At 40.4% G+C, this 22,894-nt stretch overlaps 1 protein-coding gene across 1 annotated transcript in view; it reads left to right on the top strand.

Moving 5' to 3' along the window:
- LOC149798318 (uncharacterized) overlaps window positions 1-22,894 on the top strand; it is a 173,305-nt gene that overhangs the window by 48,936 nt on the left and 101,475 nt on the right. Inside the window, exon 4 of the mRNA XM_089960862.1 lies at window positions 18,633-19,857. Coding sequence (XP_089816988.1) covers window positions 18,633-19,857 — 1,225 coding nt within the window. The remainder of the gene's footprint in view (window positions 1-18,632; window positions 19,858-22,894) is intronic.

Genomic DNA, 22,894 nt, shown 5'->3' with positions numbered 1-22,894 from the left:
TCAGCCTTTCGGTCCACGATTTAGATAAAAGTAGTAAATGGGGAGATATAGCGACAGTGGGAATTATCACACACACACCGGCCGTTATAGCGACACCTTTTATAGCACACCCTGGGTCTGTATGGCGGCAAAAGGTTTGGACTGTATATGGGCAATAGGAATGGAACAGGTGGGTGACATCACGGTACTGGACCCTGGCAACAATTTTGCAAGTGGCTGACCTGAATCGGGCAGAACATCAGGGACTGACTTGAGTATGCGTGACTTTAGAGACACAGAAACATGTACAGAGACATAGACATAGGCAATACATACATACATTCATACATACATACACACACACATACATACATACATACATACATACATACATACATACATACATACATACATACGCGAACGCATACAAACACATACACAATCACATCACGAAAGGACTGAGTGTTTATAGTCACACTACTCCACACTCATAAAAATTAGCAACTTGAATTGTCTCTTTTCTAAAGATCTGGGTATTCCTGAGAAGGTTTTGTGTGTGGGTCAATCTTCAAATGCACCTTTTTTAATGGTGGCACCTCCTTGGTCTTGCACCACCCACATCGCTGACTTCAATCATGCTCCCAATTGATGCGTGTGGTTGGGTGTGCAGAGGGATGTTGATTTGCTTCACTATCCCACTCCTCCGTTTGATTGATAGTGAACACTTGTTGTTGTTCCGTCTGTCTTCTGTGCCACACGCGGGAATAAACTGGTCTCCTCGCCTCCTTCGGACGCTGTACTCGTTGTTGTGGCTGTGGTGGAGCTGTTAATGGTTGTAGAGGCGTCATCGCCTCAGGCTTCACCTCACACAGAGGTCTTAATATGAGGTGATGCAAGATCCCTTTCTCCTTTTTTCCTTCCTCTGTTCTTTCATTGTCTCCTCTTCCTCCTCCTTTATCCATAGCCAGCTCATCCAAAATGCGCCTGGCATACTCCAGGTACATTTGTAGTTCCAACAATTTTGCAATTCTATTATTCATTGTTTATGTTGACTAGTCAACGTTGGGTAGCCAGACTGACGAACGCTTCCCTTTATATTTGTGAAGCACGGGTGTGAAGGTAAACATCACCTGTCACCAAAACATACAAGACCCACATTACTATCCATCACATCAAACGCGCAAACCTAAAAGAAACACTCACTCACTTTTATACTTACAATCACTAACTACTAAAACCACACACACTATTCGACAAGCTACGGAGACAAAGTGTTTATAGGCACACTTCTATTTTTTATTCATAAACCAAAGAAACGAATTGCTTATAGACACTTCTACTTTTTAACGTACAGACAAACACAAATACACACATTTTGGTAAGTGGACTAGTGTCTCTTTTTAGAGTATTGAGGTAGACCTTAAAAGGGCTGTTTTGTGGACGGGGATTCTGGCAGTCTTTTATCGTCTAAGATTGCGTCCCCGCTGGCGGCAGGTTTTCCCACAGGATAACATCCCTTTCTTCAAAAAGAGAAGGAGAATTCTTTATTGTGGACAAAACCTCTGTCTGGTTCCTGATTTTATTGCTGCTGCTGTTGCTGCACTCTCTTCTCTCTTTGCTTCTGAAGTCCATTCTTCTTTCTCCTTCTCGACTTCTTCTCTGAAGACCTCTTCAATCAGGTCTTCGTCAACCTTCAGCATCATAACATTCTCTATCTCTTCAGGCTTAGGTATCAAGTTTTGCCTGACATGATGCAAATCCACGTACTCTTCGTTTAGTTTAGCTCAATTAGAAGACATCTTCATAGGTTGGCGAGTCAACAATGGATGGTCAAACTTGTCTTCTCTATTAAATTATAGTCGTGTTCGCACATTTTGTATGTACGACTGGTTTATATCCGCACGTCGGACTAATAATTATTTGTGGGGGAAGGAATGCCTGCCACATCCATCACGCATTTATGTGCTCAAAAAGCACTGCTAATTTATCCTCAGGTCGTGGGACTTGTTAAGTTCCTAACGACGTGAATGTAGGCTTTCATGAGTGAGAATGGACCCAACACACACATTCTTGTTAAAATAAGAATTTTTCAGTCTGTTATATTGAGCCAGGTGTCTAACAAAGCAGACTGAGACACCGGTCGGCTTGTTCATGTCGAGTTCAGGAACGTCCAGGCATGTCTGGAGTATGGTCTACACGGTATTCGGGCTGGCATGTTCTTCATCCGGGGGCAGAAGCTAATACGCAGGTCACCATTAAGTCTACGCTTAAGTCTATAGGTTCGATGAGTAGGTAGACGGTTATTGCGAGCAGCTTACACATGCATATGTCCACGCTCCGTTTTCTTCTATTTTAATAGTTTGTCATGGCCCATGTGCAACACGCTTTTATCGCTCCTGTCTCCTCTCCTATCGAAATGGTGGTCTGCAACGTTTACTGTAGTCAGATGGGTTGGTCAACTTAGTATGCAGCGTGCGATCCGACCCACTGCACTCTATTTTCCGTGAGGGATTGTGCCATTCTCTCCATTATTCTAATGGTATGTCACAGGCTGAACGTGGATTCATGATTGTTCCCGCTTTTCAGCTACCACCCTATGTCTTACAATGTGCTCTGGTCGACGTTTGCTGGTGGAATGGATGAGCGGCTGAGAGTCAAACATGACTGAGTTATTGATTTCTTGAATTAAAGTGGCTTTCGCACAATTGTGGATGTGCCACTTTTTTATGCATGAACCGCATCCTGATAATTATTCCAGGGGGAAGAAATTTGAGCCACATCCCCAGGCGTTAATACACCAAAGAGTGTTTTTAAATTTAGCCTCAGGTCATGGGGCTATATTAGTCCCTAATGACATAAATGTAGGGCTTTTGTAAATGGGAATAGACCCAAAACAAGCTCATATTAAAGAATGAAATTTCAGTCGGTTCTACTAAGATGCCAGGTGTCGACCAAAGCAAAATGTGACGACCATCGCGATTGGTCGCCGAGACTATGACGTCACATCGGTACACCTAAATTGTGACGGATGAAAATTGTTCCACATCTCCGTTATGGTACGAATGTCCGGGAGAAGCAAGGAGGGAAGGGACATGGCAGAAGTCGGAAGCGCACAGAGCCCTGAAACATCAGCTCGTACAAAAATACCAATAATGTGTAATCCACATGTGGGGGCCCCGGGTGGCGAGTGGTCTAAAGCGCTCTCCGTTACGGATCCTTGCCATCTCACCTCTATCTGCGTGGGTTTGAGTCTCGGATTCAGCCAGTGTGGGTATGTGAGAAAGCTTGCCAGTAGCTTCTCGTGGGTCGGTGTTTCTTTCCAGGGTTTTCCCGGGTTCTTCCTCCACCATTAATACTGGCCGCCATGTATAGCCTATCGTGTGCTGAAAAATGACGTTAAACCCTAAAACAACAATAATAATCCACCTCTGCAATTAATCACATCAAATACGTCAATATATTTCAAAAATGATTCATTCATAAAGTTAGAATTTAATGTACAACTATCAGCTAAGTCAAAATCACTCGTGCATCGTTTTGTATCACGATGGCTTTTACAAATGATAGTTTTCAAGCAAAAATGAAAACCGTATACAATCAGACAATATGGCAGTCATTGTTATTTTCTTCTGTGACTGCTTTTCGAAGTCATCATCCGGAAAATGGAAAGCTAATCCGGTATATGACGGTATATGACGACTACTCATATCTGTTTTTCTGGTGACAACCCAACACTGACTCGGGGCAGCCTCGTGTCTGGTGCCTTCCCATTAAACTCCCCATGGTGCAACATCATTTATCAGAGCAGACATCCTTACAGGAATTTCATTCGACGGTTGTTAAAGCCTATATTGTGAGGATAGTCATCTGCTGTCAGGACTTTGATTGTTCTTGGCCTCTTTTACGTACGTCAAGAGATTTTCCAGGTACGCTCGGTAAGGGTAAGTATCCATGCTACTGCTGAAGAGTTTGTTATGCAAGTACAAATCCACTTCACTGAAAAAGGAATGAATGAAATTGTTGGTGGGAGCTACTCTAGCATCGACTCCTGGAGCGGTGTTGTCTATTTTGATCACTTTGAGTTTCAGGTACAAGTAACTGCTATTCAGATCGATGCAATCTTCGGGCTGTCCTTTGATTTCAAACTCGATTGGAGCTGAATCCAACAAAGAGGAAATGGAATTAAATACTACCCACTGGGATTATTGCATCGTCATCAAGGTGGGTGGCATGGCAAACAGATCCATTTCAGACTTGGAACAGGCAAAGACTCTCGGTGCATCGTTTTTATCTCTCTCCCTGAGATTTAATAATTAAAAACGTCTAAGCCTCGGGAGGTTCTTCTTTTCTTGGTCTGAAGGAATGAAGTCATTTTGAGAGGTGTCTTCGTCGTCTCGTTCTGTCTTGTTCTTGCTGTGGAGTCAGGGAAGCAGGAAGACCTGTCTCGGCAGCGTTCAGGGCTTTTAAAGGAGTTTCTCGTCGGCCCAAAATATCTTTGCCCGTTTAAAGTAAGACATTTTTGCCTGCTCTCAAGAAAGTTTCTTTTGGATTTTGTTTGTCAATGATGACATTTTGGAGAAATCCTTTGACTTCCGTCAACGGGGCATCTTTCCAGGCATGCAATCTTTGTGTCACCATCGGTTTCAACACGGGATCCACTGAACGAAAGGCCGATTTCAACATATCTTTTAAACCATGTCCTCACTGTGGAGCGACTCCTTAGTACACATAATACATGACTTACGGTGACTTTCCCTTTGGTGAATGAATATTTTGTTCCATAACCCCTTTAAAAGCAATGTTGACAGTGTCAAAATATGCCTTACTGAGAGGAAAATAATGAGAATGTACAAATTCGCGGTGAACGTAATAGGTCTTTCCAGCTTCCTGTTCAGTGGCCGTGCCATAATCTACTTTTAAAGGAATGGCACGCTGTAATGGGATGGAGGTGTGTCCCACCACGTACTTTACCGCACCAGAGTACACAAAAATCTAATTTGAGTGCTTGGTTCAGTTCTACATCGGATCGCAACTACTTCACAAAATCCAAGTTGATGGTTATGAATGGTACGGGCTCACCTGGCTTAATCATCTTGATATTCCCACTCAAAACGTCAAACAATTCGGGACTAAATTTAATGGCCAACGTCTTGTTATCCGGAAATTTCATCAGTAAGCGACGAGATACTTCATTGTACTCCAGGGTGACACCTTTTTGTTGTCACTCCGGCTTAGCCAACTATTGCATTGAATCTGTTAACAATCATGTCCACCAAATGTTGACCGCTAAAATAATAGCCTCACGAACTGTTCACAACATAGATGCACCGTGGAGAATTGATGGTTAATTGTGGTTTCTTAGAGTCATCTACAGTTGGGGTTTTATCCAAGTAATCTTGCACTTGGTTCGCCAGAACTACGACCTCAAAAGTGCTTTGCTTTGCAGTGTTGTATTTTATTTGTTTAGAGTGAATCATTTCCACCAATGCTACCTCTCAGTGGGCTTCGTAATCTAAGATGGCCTGAGGTAATTTGGTCGTGAAAAAGCACAATGTATTGTGGAGAAACACCTCCATGGAACTGTTTCTTGTTAACGTTAAGAAAAATTGGTTGTTGTTATTCATAATTCCAGAGTTCTGGTGTCCGAGGGGTCACTCGAAATGAGAGGAGTGTCTAAAAGAGGATTGTTGTTGAAGTGGTGATTGTCGGAAGGGCGACTGACGTTAGGCGCAAGATTCCCGTTGTTTTCTTTAGAGGAGTATTTCAGTGAAGGATTAGGAAGAAGGTAACCGATACAACTGCTTAGTAAAATGGTCCACAATTATTTGTCTCCTTATTACAAACTCAAAATGGCAATGGCCGCACCGATGACACAATACACCACACAGATTTGGCAGAAAAGACGATTTGCGTTTTAGGCACGCGTTCGCCAGACCACACCCACAAGGGTTGCTTTTGTAGATCTTGCAGAGAATAACTCGGTGAAGGAGTGGTCACAGTTGTAGTTGCAGCTTAGGCTTTGTTGAAGGGCATGATGGTCACTTCTTTTCATAGTCGATGACTTGCAAAGAGTCGATCTAAGAATCAAAACTGGGAGAATATCCTTTCCAACGTACTTTGACTTCTTTGACATGGCCTTTTCCCACTTTACGGGTTCTTCGTTCGAGAATGCTTTTGATGTTGTACATTTCGTCTTCTATTTTAGTCACGCGTTGTAGCTCGGGTAAGTAAAACGTTACTTTTAACACTTCCCCGTTCATGTCTTCCAATTCATAGACGACATGATGACGGCCACGCACTCGTCCAGTAAAGCGAAACAATTTGGTGGTCCAGTTGGGTAAGTAACCTTTGTCGAAAGTGCATTTGGTTTTCCCAATGCGCACCCAATCTGTTGCTGCCAACACTCCATCTTTCTTGGAGAGAGACACTTCGGGAACGTACCAAACAGACGCTCAAAAAATGTCACTTCGTTGTCGGGAGTCACTTCTTGGGAGGCACATCCGATGATCTAATGGTAAGAATGATTGTACACTTAAACCAGGAGCGGTATGGTGACAATGCACTTAAGAATGTGTTGCTGCGTAAAATATTTCCACATGCATTCTTTCAAGGTGCGTTGAAAACGTTCCTTGATGCTATGTTTTCGGGAACATCCGTGGTGGAAATAAATGAATGTCACGTTTCTTTAATTCTTTTTGGAAAGCATGGTTCAGAAATTTGGTGCCATTGTCGGTTTGCCATCGAAGATTGTGGCGACTACTTTGTTTCAATACCAGTTTTAGGGCTCCAATTAAATCAGTGCTCGATTTGAAAGTCAAAGGCACGACCGAGGCAAATTTAGAAAAGATGTCAATGACACAAAACAAATATTTATAGCCACGATTGTAGTTGGCCAAATGAGAGACATCGGCTAAATCGGCTTTCCGTTGATGATCGATGCCCTCCACTAGGGTAGGACTTCTGATAACGTTTCGTCGAATGGGTTTCTTTACGGTGTACGTGTCTTGTTTTTGTAACCATTGTTGCACTTGAGGTAAACGGACACTTTTCAGGCGGGGTTTGGCAGCACGATACAATTTCTGAACTCCTTCGTAACCTGCAGGCTGTGATGGATTGTAGTAAATGCTGGCTAGCACCTTCTCCATTTTTTTAATAAGTCACCCATTCATCGCTGATGCTACATTGGATGGGGAGAAATGGTGGTTTGGAAACAGCTTTACGTGTCCCACGTGCCACGGGAGTAGAAGTCGAGGATAGAGGTGGTGTTGGTGGTGGTAATGGGATGGATTTGGTCTTCTTTTCTTTTTACACTTCTGGTTTCCCTTCTTTTTAACCTAAGTTTTGAGTTCTTCGCGATGAGGGGTGGCGAAAGGGGTCAACAAGGACGCTGAGATCTTATTAGGGATGTGAGCTGATGGAGGTGTTTGAAAGACATCTCATGCCTCTTCCTCCTTTGGCATCTGTAGGCCTGCTTCTGTCTTGACAATTGGGTGTTGGTGGTGGTGGTGGTAATGGACTTTTCACCAGGACATTAAAATCTTTGGTAGAGATGTTTCGTCTGAAGCTTTCTGTTGAATGTGTTGCAGGTGTTGATACACTTGACCGTACTGTTGCTAATTTTCTGTGTCTGACAAATCGCTGCGATCCTTCAAAGATTGCAATTCGTGTTGTAACTGGGACATCTCGGTCAAATGAGGATTGGGAGGTAAATGTGTGGTCCGTTGTTCTTGCCATCGATGGTAATTCATCCATCGTTTCTAAGACACTAAAGTCAGTTTTCGTCCTTCCATCGGATTTCATTGGTCCCGTCTGAGATCTTTTATCATCAGAGGTCCCTTTAATCTTCCTGGAAGCATGGGTAACATACCTCCCAAGAGTCCCAACGCAGGCCATAGTATTGCTTTGGCAAGAAGTGCTAACAGGGGTAAAAATTATCCGCGTTGGATCAACATCTTTTTCTTTCGTCGGACCATTTGGCGAAGAACGTGTCGACGTTTGGCTAAGCAACTTTTTTGATGTGGAGACAAAGGCATCGTGCCTTTCAAGACATTCAGATAACATTTGTTCACGGTATCGATGACGCCCTTGTAGGCTGTTTGAATGCTTTTTTCCGCATGGGTGGATAACCTTTGGACAGGACGGACAACATGTCCCAATGTTTGACTAAACAGATGTGGCAGTCCTTTCCTTTCCTTCATTTTGGGAAGTGAAGTAGGATTTTTTTCTGGGGGTGACATCTTTGTTTCTTGTTTCCGGGGCACACACCCAAAATACACTGATATCGATGACTTGGCACACACCCTTTTATCTGTTTTTTGTACTATCGCTTTTTCAAAAAGGTGACGATGTGTTTACCAAAATCGCCAAAGGATCATCCCATTTGGTTGCTTATATTTTTGTTTTGGACGACTGCGTCTTTTCTGGGGTTGATTTCGACGCTTGGCTAAAGGTTTTTTTGGATGACGAGACTGCCATTTTCTTTTTCCTTTTCCTTTTTGAACAGGAGAACGATGATGTTGATGTTGTTCACCTCTTATAGGGGACATTTTTCTGCGTTCATTTCTTCTTAGTCTTCTCCTAACTTGTCGTCGAAGATGATGGGTTTGACTGGGGTCAGACACGATACCGTCGTCTTCGCCTGGAATGCCTTCCACAAACACGATGGAACCGCCTTGACTTTCTTGTAATAAACTGTACACCGATTGCCACTCTTTGTAACACTCTTTGTAACACCACACGATACGTTGAGGTGGACGATCGATCAAATGTTTATGTTCGATCAAACATTTGACAAATTCGGTTTTGCCTAATCAGCTGGGTCAGGCAATTAACATGTTAAAGAGATCACGAAGATACAAGCCCACCCCCACCCCCACCCCCAGCACGATCTAGCAGAAACGACCCCAAAATATATAAAGGTCAGATGGCTAAGTACACCCAAAACATGCACATCGAAACGATCAAAGTGGAATATAAACAGGTCTCTGTACAACATTTGTTTGGTAACAAAGGTGTCCTGTGGACATGTATAATGTTCTTAAAGTCTCTACATTGGGTACAGTCACACAGGTGTCCTCCCGGAATGGCCTTTCGGGAATGTCGATGACAGTCCCGTCCTGAAGTTAATTGTTGTCCTAGGTGAATGGTTTCTCCTCTGAAACTGTCACTAACACAGGTTTACATGTTACCTTTTTCACTGGACGTTTGAATTTAGGATCACAACTCCTGGGCATAATTGGCCATTTCTTTGGTCTATGCCTCGAAGCCTCAACTTTTCCAGTCACGTACATCTGTCGAGTGAGGGTGGAAATCAGAAGAAACACAAACATCGTCGCACACATCTTCAGTACTTAAAATTTGACGAATCTTTTTTCCCTAGTGGTCGAGAAGTATCCAGATGAAATCTTAAGCCCTTTAACGGAATAGGTCTCTCGTGGACATTTAAATATACCACTTTCATGTTTTATTTGGTGGTAAGTACAGTTCGTAAAGAGCCGACACATAATCGACTGGTAAACGAAATCCCAGAAAGAAAGTCACTAAGATACACACCACACGTCTATCCCATTTCATGGGACACATTGCTCGTAAGTGTTGGCAATCCTCCACAGTTTGAATACTGTCATTGATTTCCTTTCACAGAATCTGTTGTATCACAAATGATAAAAGTCTTGGTATGGCAGCCCCTTTTTATACTCGCTCTTTTCGGAAGCAATAAGTGCACTTTCTGCACAGAGATGATCGTACTCCAGTTGCGAAATTAAATGGTTTAGTCACTAACATGCACATCACACGCCGTTCAGAAGTTTCCCCTTGAACTAAATTTACGTTGTGTAAAAGATTTTAGTAATCTTCTAACTTTTCTTCTGGAATTCGTTGCAGTATGTCTACCTCCTAGTAAAAGAATCACTGACAAAAATCCAGTCCTTCTTGTCCGTGAGTAGTTGATCAATGTCTGACCACTGGAACATTTTCATTTGAATCCGTCCTTTCATAGCATTCAGGTACCAGTGGTTTAAACATCGGTGACGTAACGCATACAATTGTTCTTCGCGTTGAACTTGTATTTTTACCAGCTCTCGATAAATACATTCTTTCAACTCAACCACGAATTTTCTGTTGTAAAGTATATATTCAGTGTCCTCCAAAAATCAAGAATAGATGAGTTGTGGCAAATAGTCTCGTTTATAGTTGTGACTGAAGAAGTAAAATATCCATCCAGAGATTACTGAGGTCTTCCCACTAAAGGTAGGTAATGACAATCCGAAGACCATCGAACATGTTCCAGGTAAGCCGAATGTTTCTGCTTGCACTCGTAAAGTGGCACTTCCCAGCTAAAACACTTGACATTATCCCATTTCCCATGTAGATAAATCCGGCTCTGGCTAATTCTACGGGGGTATGTCCTCACAGATATTTAGGCCATTTTCATCGAAACATTTGGAGTCAACTTTCAAAGTTTCAGTATTCAGGCAAACGATCAGGGAACAAATATTCGTCTTTCACAGGTTCATTTCGATGAGAGTATAGTGACAAGAGTTTACTTGGAGTTGGATGACATCCATAGGGTGGTAGCTGCATGGTTTCACGTGGAAGTAGACATCCACCATAAAAACCAGTAAAGAGTCAACGATAACGAGTGGCATCGTTTTCGGATCCGTCAGGTTTTACATGCACAGCATCACTTTCCATGGCAGATGTAGCGGTAGAAGTAGTCATAGCAAAGTTCCCATGATGTGGTACTGAATCAATGAGGTCACAGCGTATGGCATCCCTGCAATCGCAAGGCACAGCATCGCACTAGAGTTTCTCTCGCTTGAAGCTTGCTGTTTAAAAGGATTCATCTTTCTCGCTTGGCAATGGTAGTCACAATCACTATCGGTCATAGACGTTTTCTCCTTTTATATGCTGACCAATATCGATGTGACCGTACGGTAAAGTGAAGTTGGGAAGATTTGATACAGTTTTTTTAAGTCCGAATGAAGATTTGGTGTGTGGCTAAACCTACAATCTTGTACGGTTCGTAGGTGGTCACATTCAAATTTCGATCCTCTCAAGATTGCAAAGCCTCTTCAGCACACCAAAGTTCACCACTCGATTGGTGCGATCATTGAGAGTCAATCGTTTCACTTTAAACTCCGTGTGCACTTCTCCTTGTGGGTCGCTCTATTCGTAGGTGTCATATTTGGCCCGCCAATAGCAAAACTTAGAATCTTGTCGTCAGGGTGCTCGTCCGTCCAGGCTCCTAAACGGTCTCCTTTGATCTTAGGGTAAAAGTGACCCAGCCGATCGACGTAGATGCAACTGTCCGTGTCAAAATACAGCATACGATCTCCTAACAGCTCTACAACTTCGTACAATTTAAAGCAACCATGGGCTGTCAGGTAAGCCGCAATGATAACATTTCCAAGTTCGTCAGCTTCTACAACGTCCAATTTTTCTTCATAATTGACTAAGATCAAGTCCTCACGAAGGACGTGCAAATGTTTCAAGTATTTGATTTTGGTCTTTGGGAGTTCGGCACCAGGATGCCTTTCTGATGCTCGTCACCCTTGTGGTATTGTTCTGTCTTGGGAAAGTGGTAAATTTAGTACACTTCTAACAATTGGTATCCCAGGTTCAGTGCCTTCAGCAATTCTACGCTGACCCCACGTTCCAGTCAAGACGCGTTCTTCCTGGGTGAGCTGACAAGGTTGGTCTTGATTACACGTTTCGGCACACGTTCGGCGCAAGGGAAACATTAGATTTCCTTGGCAATGCTGAGGTAAAACGGGATGGTACAAGTTCGTGGGAGGCAAGATTTTGCACTTGATCAATCCTTCGTATTGTGGAATGTTGTCTAGATCAATCTGTTCCGTCAGCAATTTGGGGTGACGCGCGGAAAAGTGATAATATTTGCACACGTAAGGATACAGCGAACACGTACAAGTATTTGATTTCTTTTCATTTCTCCTCGTTGGCGTGGTACAGCCAACAAGTATTATTTGTCCGCCCTCCGTACAAACTGTCCGTGGGTTCAGAGAATCTATCAGCTTGTAACTTTCCACGATGCGCTTAAACTCAGGATCGGTTTTCAAACTGTGATCGTACTCGTGTTCCCACATTTCCACGATTTGTTATCCTATCTGTTCTAACTTCAAGCGTCGCCGTCAAGTGGCTTGGTACAAGTGTTACATGGTCCGTTGTAAAAACTGATTTTTAATGTCACGTTGTGGGTAACAAATGAGACATCCGTGAAATAAGCAACCGTTAAACTCGTACACGATCATGGGGTTTTCTAAGTCCCAACCATCTACTGAATAGGTTCCGATGGTATTTTCGTCTCCACCATTTCGGACATGTTGGATCCATTTGTCTTCCTTGTCGAACAAGTAATTAAACAAACATAGGGCTTTGACCACGTATTGACGTTTGACAAAGTTCGTCGTCGGAGGGCTTATGACAGCAAGGGTATTTTCGGGCATGAAATGTTGGCGGTACACTAAGCAACAAGCTTTTGCAATGATACAGGCTTCTTTCAAACGATCGATCCCTCCATGCTCCATTGACAATTCTTGAAATTTTCCACAACAACGCCGTAAAATGTCCACGTCAGAGCGACAATACTTTTACATTTCTTCATGAAAGTCGAAGGGGTCCGAGGCGTGAGTGTGGTACAAAGCGTAGAGAGCTTCTCGTTGTTCGGTGCGCATGTTGTCGGGGTCGTTGTAGAGAACCTCAGGCGAATGGGTTAGAACGGCGTGCTGATTGGCTTAGGTATTGAAAAGTGCTGCAAATAGCATTTGGCCATTTATGTCATTCAAGACGTTTTAGGCATTCGGCTCAATTGCATTGCCAAATCTTTAAACTGCACTTGACCCATTCACATGGGAATGATCTTGGCTCCGTTCAAAGGCACTTTCGGACGTTCTCTGCCTTGTTCATTATAGTATCTCAAAATAAACTATCCATACTATCTCGAGAAATAGTGAACCATCACATAGCAGAGTGATGACAATCTCCGTAACGTTCGATGTCCTTTTCACTCACTTCTCGTCGATAGGGTCTAAGATACATTGGACGAAATCGGTCAGTATGTTCGATCTCGAAAGATTATTTTCACTTCCTCCGGGAATCTTGCTACAATGAGGGCAGTAACTAAAAATGGGTTCTTCGATGCACTTCTAGCACGCTCGGTGAGCCACGCATGCATGCATTCGAAATCGAAAAAGATGAAATTACCTTTCTTCTTCTGGTTATCTTCTTCTTGTTGGGGTTGGTATTTTGAATGTTGCATTCGTATTCCAAGTCCATGATTTGACGACAAATGTGGCATCGATTCTTTCCTCGACAAACGTGTAACTTGGCACTATTTCAGGAGCTGGCAATCATTTTCTGCTGTGAACCTTGCGTCTTCAGATGTTGTTGGTAACTGGTTGGACTGACAAAAGTACGCTAACAATCAGTGCAATGCACTCAATCTTGTCCTTCATCCAGACAGGGTTTTGAGGTCAAACATCCCTCACTTTTCGATCCACAATGCTTGTGTTGCTCTCGGTTGTTATAACCATAGTCACATTTCTCAGAGTAATAACTGTATCCCTTGAATGCGCTGATACTGGTAATGGCATTGAAATGTTCACCGTGATGATAGACGTGAATGTATTTTCCATCTTTGAACGTTTTGCCTCGTAACAACAGAGGTCCGCGCACTTCTTGAGGGTGCACTTTCTAGATGTAGCAAGGAATCAAGATGTTTTGCAGTTGTCGCATTTGAGGAATGCTACAGGGTGTGTCTTTGGATAACCCAGCTTGCTATAACAGGAGTTCTGCTTGTCATTGTTGTTTTGCTTCGTCTGATCGTTGAATAGTTTTCCAGGCTAGTTTCCATTCTGCTGTGTCTTTCTTGTCGGCATATGTTCGTCCCACCACGATGGAACGGGCTAAACAAATCTAGTCACAAGGATTGTTAATTTGAACCAGGCTACGCTTGAGGCTGCGAAGGTAGTCTACCAAGAACACTTTTCTGCCTTGTCCGGTCCCTTGGGGAAGAGACATGTGTGTCATGAGCAGTGTCGCTTTTCCGTCGGTGATGTAAAATTTTGTCGTTGGATTGTGGCACGTGTTAAAGCTTGTCAATGACTTTTAAGGTGCTAATTCTGATGGGCTGCTAAAAATCGATCCAAACGGGGGGCTTCAAAATGTTATGATTAATGGAAAATCTCTAGCGGTCGTCTTCTTTGGCTTCACATTGTCGTTTCAATGTGGTTAACAAAGAATGCCACACGTCGGTGATGAACCCCTCTGCTTTCTCCAACGGTATGTAGGACCTGAAATCTTTAAACTTCACCGTGTATGTGTAGGTTGTGGTTCAAACATTTCTAGAGGAGCGCTTTTCAGTCTCTCGAATGTGTTAGTACTTTTCAGAGTTTAGTAGTGATAGTGGTGAATTTTGTTTGGGTGTAGAATCTTTGGGTCTTGATTCTGGCTCACTCGCGTCATCTTCAAAATCGCTGGCTTGAATCTGAGCCAAGACTTCGGCTACTTTGCTAGGCAATAGGTCACGTTTCTGCCTCTTACTTACTTCTCCTTTCTCCACGAAATGATGCGATCGCCTTATCTTGACTGCAAAAAGTCAAATGACTACATTTTAAACGCCATGGATCCATGTCTGGCCAGTGTCTTCCCTATATAAAGAGTTAGTGTCTTCCCTCCCTATTCATTTTACTCTCAAGCCGACCAGAACGATGGAAGAGCCCACACAGATCGAACTTCTGATCAGAGCTTTGCGATGTGTCATATACAAGTTTTCTTCAGACAAGCTGACGCACTACTCCTCATCCTTTCGAGATCAAAGTCAAGATACTTGCTATATCTGTAAGAAGAAAGGGCATTGGGTTATAGAATGTCCAGACCGTCAAAAAAGCAAAACAGGTGCCAGAAGAGACAAAGTCCAGATACTTGTCATCCTTGTCAAGAGAAAGTACATTGGTCTTAAGATGGGAAGTGTGATTGCAATCAGACTCACACATGTCAACACATCTCTACAATTACAAATAGTAGAATAGAAAGGTGCTATCGTAAACTCTATTAACAAGTAACAGCGGCAGGAAAAGGACAGTTTCATAACGTTGATTATGCATTATATACCGTAAACTTTGGTACAACAGATAATATTTTCCATTATGCAAAGTTTAAAACGTCTTTGTCCTTGTAAGGTCGTTTTGTTAATGGACTTATATAGATATTTTGTTTTAATACAAAGATAAGCACACAAACTAAACAAACGTTTCAAATTATTACGTATTTATTTTTTTAGAATACCATTTTGTATCTTTGCCCATATTTGCCCTGTCTTATTTTTTCTCTGAATGCGAACAGTAATTAAATGTTTCATCCTATGATGGTACTCGGTTTGCGAAATCCATAAGATATAATAAAAATGAATTGTATAAACCCTATGATCTATTAACGCAGCATGATAGAGTAAACAGTAAAGGACATAGAGCAATGAAACAATGAGAAGACGTTAGTTAAATTCTTCTTCCTAAGATGATACAATTTACTGAATAACCGGGAGACATTTAAGCAAAGACGTCGTATTTTGAACATTAAGAAGGAAAATTGGAACTTATTACTGTATTGATTTATAACAAGGAAAATGGCGTATATTACTACATTGATTTGCTCCGCTTTTCTATTCTTTTATCAGGTGATACTCCTATCAAAACGAGCACAACGTTAAAATCTTTTAACATAATGAATATAATCAACAAAATATGTTAATGACTGCGTTATATAATCAACATAATTTTTTCATGACTGGATTATATAAGTTATTCCGACGTATAGTGTTTTAAAAGTACGTATTTCCTTGACCAGTTGATACCAGTTAACATTCAATTGATAAAATAAAGACCAAAGGTTTAAATTAGATTTGACCAAATGCTTGATTTCAAGTAAGCTTTAAAATAGTTTTCTGTACATATTCAGATAAGATCACAAACAGAGCAAAATTGGGTCCAAAACTAACTGTTTTATGAAGCCATACAAGATCAAGGGCCGACTCTGTAACGGGTCGATTATGTTACGGGGAATTTTTTAATTATTTTGTATGGGTCGACTTTGTTCTGGACATAGAACACAATTAATTTTACTACATGTCCTCTACACTTGTTTTTCAATATCGACCTTTCCACTGTGTGACAATCGATACAAATCATACGTTAATCTAAAATACCTTCAAAGATGACATAACGGTGAAGTTTTTGTCAAAGGTTCACCTGCATATATTTGAGAGGATGGACTGTCAACAGAGCAGCATGTAAACAGAACACAGATTTCACTTAATAATAATAATAATAATAATAATAATAATGAGGACTTTGTATAGCGCCTAATCTTTAGAAGCTCTAAGCGCTTTACAACATTAGACCACCTATAAGATAAAAAAAAATATAATGATATGATTACAAAAACAAACACCATGAAATTAGACAACATAAAAAACATGCTGAGAATATTTAAGGTAGGAAACATTATTAGGTCTTTAAGTTTGTTCTTGCAGTCGAAATAAGTGAGTTTTGAGAGCACTCTTGAATGGGATCACTGTGTCTTTGTGTCTAAGTTAGGTGGGCAATTGATTCCACGTTGCTGGGCCCTGGTATGCAAAAGAACGCTGTCCATATGACTTTGTTTTCATAGTGGGAATAATGAGTATACGATTGTCAGAGGAGGAGCGTAAGTATCTTGCTGGTGTGTACACATGGGTGAGGTCGGAAAGGTATGTTGGACTACAGTCCGACAGTGAAACGTAGCACAGAGAACAAATTTTATGTTTGATTCTGGATCGAATGGACAGCCAGTGTAGGGTACAGAGAAGCGGGCAGGTGTGCTCTGATCGTGGTACTCTAAGTATGATCCGAGCAGCTGTGTTTTGAACTTTTTGAAGTTTCTGGAGCAGATATTGGGATGAACCAGATATAATTGATTTACAATAGCCCAGTCTTGAAAGAACTAATGAACACACAAGTGTTTTACTGGCATCAACTGAAAGATATTTGCGAATTGAGCTGATGCGTCTCAGCTCAAGATATGCAGCCTTGCATATGTTCATGAAACGTTGGTGCAATGTGAGAATACTGTCCAGAGTAACACCTAGGTTTCGTACTGATTGTGTGAATTTAATGTTGGTAATGCTGATATTTATTGTTTGAGGTAAAGAATGTGAATGAGAAAGTCTTTATGATGTGATCAGAATGGCCTCAGTTTTATCATCATTCATCTGCAGCTTGTTACATGTCATCCATGATTTCACATGAGAAATGCACCTCTCTACACCTTGGATGATAGCATCAACTTCAGTTGGGTGACTAGATTTGTGTATTTGGGTGTCATCAGCGTACAATTGGTGAGACACTGGATGATGATATATAACACTTGAGAGCGACTGAGTCTATAGAATGAAGAGAACAGGTCCAAAAACAGACCCATGTGGAACACCACAACATAGATCAACTGGGCTGGAGTGTATTCCATTTGCAGATACATTTTGTGTCCTGTTGACCAAGTAGGACTTGAACCACAGTAAGGCTGTATCATGAATGCCAAATACATGCTGGAGACGGTGAAGTAATATATCATGGTCTATTGTGTCAAATGCTGCAGACAAATCATGGAGGGTGAGGACTGTAATCTTTCCGCTATCCAACGCAGAGAGAATGTCATTAACTACTTTTAGAAGAGCAGTTTCAGTACTATGGCAAGGGCGATATGCAGATTGTACATTGCTTGAAAGACTGTTTGAATTCAGATGAGATACAAGCTAGGATAGAACTACCTTTTCTAAGATTTTTTATATGAATGGGAGAATAGAAACTGGGCGGTATTTCTTTAAAATCGTTATGGTCTAGTGTTGGTTTCTTCAGCAGAGGCTTTACAATAGCAGTTTTGAAAAATGATGGGAATTCCCCGGATGAGAGAGAGGTATTAATAACATCAGTCAGTGAAGGCAATACTGGATCTAAGCACTCAAGCAGCAGTGATGTTGGAATTGGATCAAGTTCACATGGCTTTGGTGCACTCTTCATCATGATTGTACGTACGAAATCCATAGAGACAGGTTCAAATGCTGCTAACATCCGGGTCATCACCAAGGCCTTCTTACTCACTGTGCACCGTCGCCGAAATACACATGGAAAACTACACCCTGAGCTCATATTCTCAAAAATAAACAATTACCTTTAAATCCCTACCAAAATTTCATAAATCTAACTCTTCTATAACCACCAAAATGAGAGAGGAAAAAAATATTCTAAAAATAGACTAGAACTACTTTCGTGGGTACTGAACTGGAAGTACTAATTGTGACCAGATTCCTGACTGGACCGACTCAGTCATGGACCGAGATCTCCTGTTACCTTCTGGTGTAGGCAGAGACCGGAAGTTTATTGGCGGACATGCGTACTAAAGTTTTTGCGTGACAAGGTTAAACTTTGCGTAAAAAATGATCATTCAAAATCACTAATCAAGTATTGGTACATGGATGAATGTGTTATTTATTGGGGTGTAAGATATGAGTTTCTTTGTGTTAATTGGTTAGTACTGTATACACAATAGGCTAGTTTTCTCCTGAATCAAGCGCCTGTGTTTTGGACCCTGCTAGCTTGTCATAGTTTTGTCTCCTGCTACTCCTGAAGAATCACACGAGGATGAATCCTGGAGAAAAAACCTTTAAATGTGAAGTATGTGATAAAATCTTTACACTGAGGGCGACTCTACTGACACACATGAGGGTACATTCCGAAGATAAAACATTTAAATGTGAAGTATGTTATAAAATCTTTTCACTGAGGACGTCTCTGGTGATGCACATGAGGATACATACTGGAGAAAAACCGTTTAAATGTGAAGTATGTGATAAAAACTTTACAATGAAGGCGTCTATGCTGACACATATGAGGATACATACTGGAGAAAAACCATTTAAATGTGAAGTGTGTGATAAACGGTTTAATGTGAATGGAAATCTGATGATTCACATGAGGAAACATACTGGAGAAAAACCATTTAAGTGCGAAGTATGTGATAAAAGCTTTTCACTTAGTCAGTCTTTGAAGATACACAGGATGATACATACAGGTGACAAACCATTCAAGTGTGAAGTTTGCAATAGAATGTTCCGTGAGAATAGAAAGTTGAAGAAGCACATGGCCGTACATTCTGAAGAAAAGTTATCTAGCTGTGACATTTATGATGAAATTTTTCATGTGAGTGGACAGATAAAGACTAGAAGGACAAGAGAAAAAAAAATTAAATGTGAATTATGTGATCGAATGTTCAGTGTCAGTGGGAATTTGAACAAGCATATGAGGGTACATACTGGAGAAAAACCATACAAATGTGAAATTTGTGATAAAATGTTTACTCAAAATGAACATAGAAAGATACACATGAAAATGCATGAAAAGCCATTTAAATGTGAAGTTTGTCATCAAGGCTTTACAGAGGAGATGGCTCTGGAGAGACACATGAGGAAACATACTGTAGAAAAACCATTTGAATGTGGATTTTGTGACAAAAGGTTTAGAAACAGTGAACATTTGAAGATGCACATGAAGATACACACTGGAGAAAGCGAATATAAATGTGAAATATGTGCTAAAAGCTTCAATCTGAATGGGAATCTGAAAATGCACATGAGGATACATACTGGAGAAAAACCATATAAGTGTGAAATATGTGAAAAAAGGTTTACACAGAGAGGGTCTTTAAAATTGCACATGAAGTTGCATAATGGAGAAAAATCATTTAAATGTGAAGTATGTGATAAAAAGTTTGCTCAGAAAGGAAATCTGATGGCACACCTAAAGATACATACTGGAGACACACCATTCATGTGTTAGGTTTGTAATGAAATGCTTTATGTGAGTGAAGATTTTGATAATCATGCCAGGATACACAATGGGGACAAACCATTGCAGTGTGGCATGTGAGATGAAGTCTGTAGCAGGAGTGAAGTTTGAAAATGCACATGATACAAACAGGAGGGAAAAAAACCCATTAAATGTTAAGTTTGTAATGAAATATTTGTTAGGAATAGTTCTCAGAAGCACAAAGTGACCATGTGTACTGAAAAAATATACATAAAATTCTAAGGTATGGGTGGAAATATTTAGATGATACACACGTGAGAAAATCCATAAAAATTTGAAGTTTGTGATGAATTATTTATGAACCTACCATTTTATTTTCAGGTGGGACTAGTTTTGTACAAGATTTGTGGAAAACAGACTATTACATCCATGATTTTAGTTGAAAAAATTAATTGACATAGAGAAACAAGGTCTGAGTTTAAAAGACATCCAACCCCAACCCAAAATGAGATGTTCCATAATTTTAAGATTAAGAGTCACACAAGGAAGACAACCCATGCTGGCATAAAGTCAAGGTCTGTCAAGACACTTGGTCTTTAATGACAGGTCACAACAATATAGTATACCGCATATAAGCACCTTTGGATGCCTCTCCCCCATATTGATGGAAGCGCCTTTGGACGTCTCTACCAGTTTTGCATGGAAGAGTTAGAATGTCCCTACACCATTCTCATCAAAGTGGGTTTGGATGCTTGCTGTGAAGATCAGTCATTTTGAGTTGGTTTTTGAAATGCCGCCTTCAGGGAAAACCCATATTAGATATGATATTCGTTAATGTAAATAACCATTACATCAGACTGTGTGGTTGTTATTTAAGATCTAGTCATAATCTGCTATTTCAAATAATGGGTCAGATTCGCTAATGTCCAAAATGGAGGCTGCGGATTTCATTCAGTACTTTCTGGAATTTGGATGCTTAAAATCGTGACTTTGAAAGCTTGAGTAACTAAGTAAAGGCTCTAATATTGATGTAAGCAACAGTGAGTTTTTATAATTTATCAAATTCAGATAATTTATTGATGTAGACATAGACAAAGAACTGGTAGAATTTGAGGTTGAGAAATAGGAGCTTTTGTTGGTCACACTTCTTCACTGGGTTGATGATAAACGAGTTCTCTCAAGATTTTAAAGCACAGAATAAATTCTTCCATGAAAATTATATGTACAACCATTACAGTGAGTTTTTTCTCTTAAATCTTTTTGTGCATAATAGACGTGTACAAAAAAGGTAAAATGATTAAATTGATGTTGAACCTAGCATACATTACAATACACTGCTATAACAGTTAACAGGCAGCTCTATGCACATGGAGTCAAGTAGGTAATAGTTTTATTTATAGCACATCGTACTGTGTGACTTTGGTACAAGTTTATCAACTGTTTACATACATTCTTTGAGTTAAAGAGTATAAACAATATATATAAAGAAATAAATCTGTGCATTGAGAATCAGGGCCCAATTTCACTAAACATTTAAGTGTGAGGACATCCTAATTTCAGATCTGTTTTTCCATTTTGTGCCATTGCATTATCAGTCCTCAGATCAACACTTAACAATCCTAGCCAAGGATGAAGTATTAGCCGACATGATTTTTCTCCATTTTAAAATGGAATTCTGCTTTTCTGTTGACTTGAATCAGATTTTTCTTGATATAGTCCATTTTTTATATCATCTCTGATCTGGTTTCTTAAAAACAGTCTGTCCTGTCCCATTCCGCAATGACCCTTGTAATGTATTCGTTCCATATGTTAGTTTGCACGTGATTCTCATAAAGAGTATTCTGATTAGTCAAAAGTTTAAATTCATCCAATGAATCTTCGTGCAATGGAAACTGATGGCAATGGAAAAATGAAGCATGCTTGCAAAACATGGTGTCCCAAGTTGTTGAGAGAGACCATGACATGAAAAGTTTAGATAATGGTTTAAAAAACTTATGGATATGGAAATGACAGCAAATTAGTTGGTCAGTTTATAAGAAAATTGAACACTAGAGGACTGGCATTTTGTGACCACTGCAAGAAAGATCTAAATAACAGTAATTAGTGTTGGAAGAGTTTGGAACAGCACCTACAAAAGAAGCTGCATATGGAAAAATCAAAGCTCAGAAGGCATCTGGAAAAAGTACAATTTTCTATAAGAAAATTATGCATGTCGCCAATACAAGCACCAGCTTGAAAGGAAAAAGGCTGTCATTGAGAAGGAAAAGAAACGATTGCACGTTGAGCCAAACAAGTCAGTGGTGACAAAAAGGAAGACTAAAGAAATCTTTGTCAAAGCTGCAAAAAGAGCTCAACTGGCATATCAATGGGTTGTGTCCATTGGAGAAAAAGACAAGTGAATGTATGGGATTATTTGTATATAGATAATGTACCTGGGTGTTTTTTATATAAAGATTTGTTATGAAAAGAGAGAAGTATAATATATTTGCTGCAAAAATTGACAAATTATTGTGACCTAACACTGACATGCACATGAAATGGCTTCAGCATCAATAGTATTGGAGAACAAATTTATGTGACAATAAATATTATGAAATTATTAAAGTCAAGTTGAACATTTTTAGTAAGTTTATTAGTATTTCAAATTATTATTTTGGTTTATTTTATGATCATATGTTGCACCAGGAGCAGTTTTTTTATTAGTGTAAAATGCGTTTTCAGACCCCGGGATTGGGGGCTCTGTCCCTCGAGACCCCACTGGGGCAGGACTTCAAACCCCCTTTAAAATTTTACAGCTTTTTTTTAATGGAACACCAAAATAATGTCTCTGTTAGATAATATATTACAATAATAAGCAACCTTGCTGAAAGACTTTAGTGATGAGGGTTGTACAGATAATCTCCATTGATCCATGCTAGTACTCCCAGAAACTGTAAATAGTTTTGTGTTGTCTGATTGAGTCTTGTTTGCTTGATACATCAGAAGGAGTAAGTTGTAAATTATAAATAAGATATTGACAACTTCTTGAGTTCAGATTAATCTGTAAACCGACTTGTTTACCA

Source organism: Sinohyriopsis cumingii, chromosome 6 (genome assembly GCF_028554795.1).
Source record: "Sinohyriopsis cumingii isolate HCF-2022 chromosome 6, ASM2855479v2, whole genome shotgun sequence".
NCBI lineage: Eukaryota > Metazoa > Mollusca > Bivalvia > Unionida > Unionidae > Sinohyriopsis > Sinohyriopsis cumingii.
Note: the sequence above shows the minus strand (reverse complement) of the source record. Positions and strands in the feature narration are given on the sequence as shown.